This window comes from Apaloderma vittatum, unplaced genomic scaffold (genome assembly GCF_000703405.1).
Source record: "Apaloderma vittatum isolate BGI_N311 unplaced genomic scaffold, ASM70340v1 scaffold16501, whole genome shotgun sequence".
Taxonomy (NCBI): Eukaryota; Metazoa; Chordata; class Aves; order Trogoniformes; family Trogonidae; genus Apaloderma; species Apaloderma vittatum.
The window spans coordinates 35,630-40,131 of record NW_009697521.1 but is presented as its reverse complement, the minus strand read 5'-3'; the positions used below and the strand labels follow the sequence as shown (position 1 = coordinate 40,131).

At 48.2% G+C, this 4,502-nt stretch overlaps 1 protein-coding gene across 1 annotated transcript in view; it reads left to right on the top strand.

Moving 5' to 3' along the window:
- Positions 1-57: 57 nt before the first annotated feature.
- PHTF1 (putative homeodomain transcription factor 1) overlaps positions 58-4,502 on the top strand; it is a gene marked incomplete at its 5' end in the record, with an annotated part of 7,036 nt that continues 2,591 nt past the window's right edge. Inside the window, 9 exon segments of the mRNA XM_009877672.1 lie at positions 58-250; positions 488-647; positions 791-913; positions 1,725-1,884; positions 2,218-2,388; positions 2,469-2,546; positions 2,645-2,854; positions 3,226-3,354; positions 3,798-4,070. Of these exon segments, the coding sequence (XP_009875974.1) occupies positions 58-250; positions 488-647; positions 791-913; positions 1,725-1,884; positions 2,218-2,388; positions 2,469-2,546; positions 2,645-2,854; positions 3,226-3,354; positions 3,798-4,070 (1,497 nt within the window).

Here is a 4,502-nt window from a genome sequence, read left to right as displayed (position 1 = left end):
AGGGTTCCGTCTCGGCCAAAGAGGAGTCACAAATAAGGAAATTCTTGTAATTCACAGTTAATTACTTGTTTGTTTTCCCTTTAATTCTAAGGCTCTACGTTTGCCAAAGCCAAGCCTGAAATCCCCTGGACATCACTAACTCGGAAAGGAATTGTAAGAGTTGTATTTTTTCCATTATTTAGCCAGTGGTGGATACAAGTTACCTCCCAGCGTATTTTTATGTGGCTCCTGGTGCTCTACGTTATGCAAGGTAAGGGGTGGCAGCAGTCTGTTCCTCAGTCCTTTTTCTGCAAGGAACATGACATCATTCTGTAGCCCATCATCTAAAGTGTAAGGTTCCTGTCTGAAACCTGCTGAATGTAGATTTTGGGATGTGTGGCACCATTATTTTCAGAAATTACAAAACAGAGTAAAAATAAATAGTGAAGAGAGGAGCGCTGGGCTGTGCCCTTGGTTTTTGTATCTGACACAATCTCCTCCTTTTCAGTCATAGCAGTCGTGTTGTACTTCATGATGCCGGTTGTGAACGCAAGTGAAGTCCTGGGACCGATGTGCCTTATGCTGCTGATGGGGACTGTGCACTGTCAGATCGTGTCCACCCAGATCAGCAAACCTGCAGGAGCCAATGGGCTCAGCAGGCGGAGGAGGTGAGCGGGGTTGTGGGTTCGCTTGCTGGCATCCAAGCATGTGATGAAAAATAGCATCTACAAAGCAGTTCAAGTCTGACTGAGATCAGAAAAACCTGAAGTACTTGCTATGCAAATGTAATTTTCCTTTTTTAAAAAATCAGGAAGCTACGCAAATCTGTGGGTGTCGATGGGAACTGTTGGTCTTCTCCTGACAAAAACAGTAAAGAAGAGGAGTCTGAATCTGCATCTATTCTTAATTTATTTAACATGCTTTTCCGAAGGAGGTATGTGGTTTTCACTGGGTTGGTTGTGTTTGTAATGGCACTGTGAGCAATTTGATATCTGAAAATGAAGACAGAACGTATACTGTCACTGACATCCCCAAAGTCCGCCCGTTAGTTTCTTTTGAACTAAAAGCACTCTTGGTATTGTAGGTGGCTGATGCCCTATGAATTTCTAGTATGTCCTTATTAGGAGATCACAGTAGAGCTAAAGTGGAGTGTCAGATGGGTTGCAGAAACTGGCAGAGCTGTTTTGAATTTGTTAGATAAGTGACCTCTCTTGAATGTGTATACTCAGATTATATTACTGTCCTACCTGATTTCCAGAAGCAAACGTGCCTTCTGGTTTCAGTTGCTTGGATAGTCATCCCACTTTACCACCTTATTTTTTCTAAAAGTAACCTGAGGAAAGGAGGGTAGATTGGATTGTTTGGGATAATATTTCATTCTCTTCTACTGTTTTGTCAGGTGAGTTTCTTGATGAATTTTCAACTGACAGTTTTTTTCTCTTGATGAGGACTTTTTGTCTTCTGAATTGCGTTTTTTTTTGGTGTTTTTTCCCCCCCCCGAAATAATAATAAGCGCAAAATTCCTTCTTGGTTTAGAAATTCTAAAATGCTGTTAGAGTTACAAAGAACCGTGCAGTGAGAGTGGAGCAGGTGTCTCTTCAGCAGAATCAGAACACAAATTGCCTGTCAGCTGAATTGTGCACTCCCGTAGCTGTGTTGTTTAATGTTGTACCTCCGCTGCACGTGAAAGAGACCACAATATTTTTCTCTCACATAAAAGCACTTAATTGTATTTTCTCTCGTAGAATTAGAAGAATAAAGTTGGTAGCTGAGAAAGGGACTGAGACAGAAAATGGTGTGAATGCTGTGGATAACAGCATTAAACACAGACATGGCAGATCTGAATCCAGGCTGTTACACTTCAAAGAGAAAAATAAACTTTCCGATGGGGAAAAGAGCCATCAGGTACTGGCGGGAAAGATCATTTGAAGGTGCCAGTTTGAGTGTGTTCTGTGCCCAAAAGTTTCTTGATGCTTAACCCAAATGCACCTCCACTCAGGATTCCCTCTCATTACCTCTGTGACAAGGCAAGGGTGGGGGTAACAAGTTTAAATTTGCAATGTCTCTGTGATGCCAAGCTGGGTTCTGTTCAGCATGTTCTGTGGAGATGTCCTCTGCTGGCTTTTGCAGGGAATTAGCGCTGACTCTGGGGTGACGTGGTCGCAGAACGGGCTTTGAACCTTTGGTTTGATATGGTTTATCGGTGCCTTACTCTCACCCGGGCTGCTGCATTTCTAGGATGACTGTGCCAACACAGGGGGCGTCTCTGAGGAGCTTTCGAGTGAGGAGGATGCTGAAGCCATGGCACAAAGGGTCTTGTTACACCAGAACATGGAAGGGGCTTCCAGTGACAATAGCTACGAGGAGGAGAGGAGGCCTCTTCTTTCTCTGCACCAGGCTGTCTCACAGGTACTTGAGTTGAGTTTATGCTGTTTTCTGCACAGTTTTTTGCTGTGGGTAATGAGCTGCTTTTCCTTTGGTTTTGGCAGGTCAAGAAAGCCCTGGAAGGTGCCAGAGACTCTGACAGTGTCGTGGAATCCGAACTGGAATCCACACTGTCTATCCAGGTACAGGCAGCCGTGGGGCTGATGGCTGCGGGGGAGGACGAGGAGGTTCTGCGGGTGGGGGTGGGGCTGAGCTGTATGAATTTTGCTGCTCTTCACAGGACTCGAGGTCCTGCGCCAGCTTGAGGTCCCGGAGCTGCAGCATGACCCGGCGCGACTCGGAAAGCACTCGCCATGACTCCGAGACAGAGGACATGCTCTGGGATGATCTGCTGCACGGGCCGGAGTGCCGTTCGTCCTGCACCAGCGACAGCGAGGACACGGCTGTGAGAGGGGCCAGGCGGGATCTGAAGGACGACGTTTTCCAGCAGGTTTGTTGATTTGTATCCAGCGGCTGAGAACGCTGTGAACCGTTCCCGTCCTCACCTCTTGCCCTGCCTGCCCAGACAATACGAGAGACACGGCTGAAGGCTGCGGGTCTGATGGGAGGGACCTGCTGCTGGGGTGAGCCCGTTCTGCCACCTGTGCTGATCACGCTGATGGCTGCAGTGATCGAAATAGTATCAGGGACCTCTGCCTCTCCGGGATTATCTGGACCACTGCTAATCCTAAACCAAAGTATTTCACCCAGAGACAAATTTGGAATACCCCTCTCAATCTGAATGGTTTTTAGGAAAACCTGTTATTTAACAGCAAGACAGAAATAGTTTATGTGCCTTCTGCATCCTTTTCTCTTTTATAGAACCATTTGTTTTGGCTGCAGAATACAAGTCCAGCGTCTGCCAAAGTGAGCGCGCTGATCTGGGAGGGGAATGACTGCAAGAAGGTGGACATGTCTGTGCTGGAGATCAGTGGGATTATCATGAGCAGGGTAAGGGCTGTAAGGCATTGTAACCTCTCTCCCTCACGCTTTAAAAACCAGCCACCCCCTGAAAATAGCTGCACATGCAAATATGAGGTGTAGTATGAAACTGGTCCCTCCTTAAATGCAAATACAGTTGTCTCAAATGGTCTTACTTAAAAGTTGTATAACCCAAAATGAGGAGGTCCTGTTGAAGAGTTGTCCTGGTTTGAGCTAGAACAGAACAGGACAGGAGTGCCAACGGCTGCCAGCTCCATCTCTGCCGTGTGCTGAGGGTGGAGGCTTTATTATTTGTTGACCGACTGTTGTTGGTTTTGAACCGAAATAGATGGGATTATTTTAGGCTATGTCCTTTGAAGGGAAGGGGAACTGAATGCTCAAGTGAATTAATGCTGCCGCCTTTCCCTGAGCAAACTCCGGGTAATCATCATGTTTATGTCTCTGTTTGCCAGGTTAATGCCTACCAGCAAGGAGTGGGGTATCAGATGCTGGGAAACATCATTACCATTGGATTAGCGTCCCTGCCGTTCCTCTACAGACTGTTCCGCGCGGATAACCTGGAGCAACTCTGCTCCTTCTCTCTAAAGGAGCTTTTGCACATCTTCTGTGGAGCTCCTGTGAGCACTCCCGTTATTGTTCTGTCTGTGATCAACTTCCTTGAAAGACTTTGCTTAACCTGGATATTTTTCTTCATGATGTGTGTTGCCGAGAGAACGTACAAACAGGTAGGTTTAAATGCTTTCTTGCCTTTCACGAGCCCTGGGGCAGGTTTTCCACCAAGACCGTGCTGCCTGCCACAGGAGATGCTGGCAGGACACTCGCATCTGGGCGAGCTGAAGTGTTAGGGCTGGTAAGACGGCCAAGGAGGGGAGTTTGGTGAGACTCCTGTTCATCCCTGTCAGTGCCCTGCCTGGCCCTCGCGCTCCCCCTCCTGCCCTGCTCCCAGGGGACAAATACCCTCGTAAGAGCTTGCAGTCTCACGGCCCTGAGTGCTTCACACGGAGCCAGGGCAGCAGAGGAGCCGCCCCAGTTGCCCATTGCAGGGCGGAGCGTTGGAGCGCTGGCGGCGTCCCGGGCGGCTCCTTTGCAGTGACTGTGACCGCTGTGTGGTGGGCACGCTGCGGGTCCTGGCCGTCCTGGTGGCAGCCCCGGCTTCT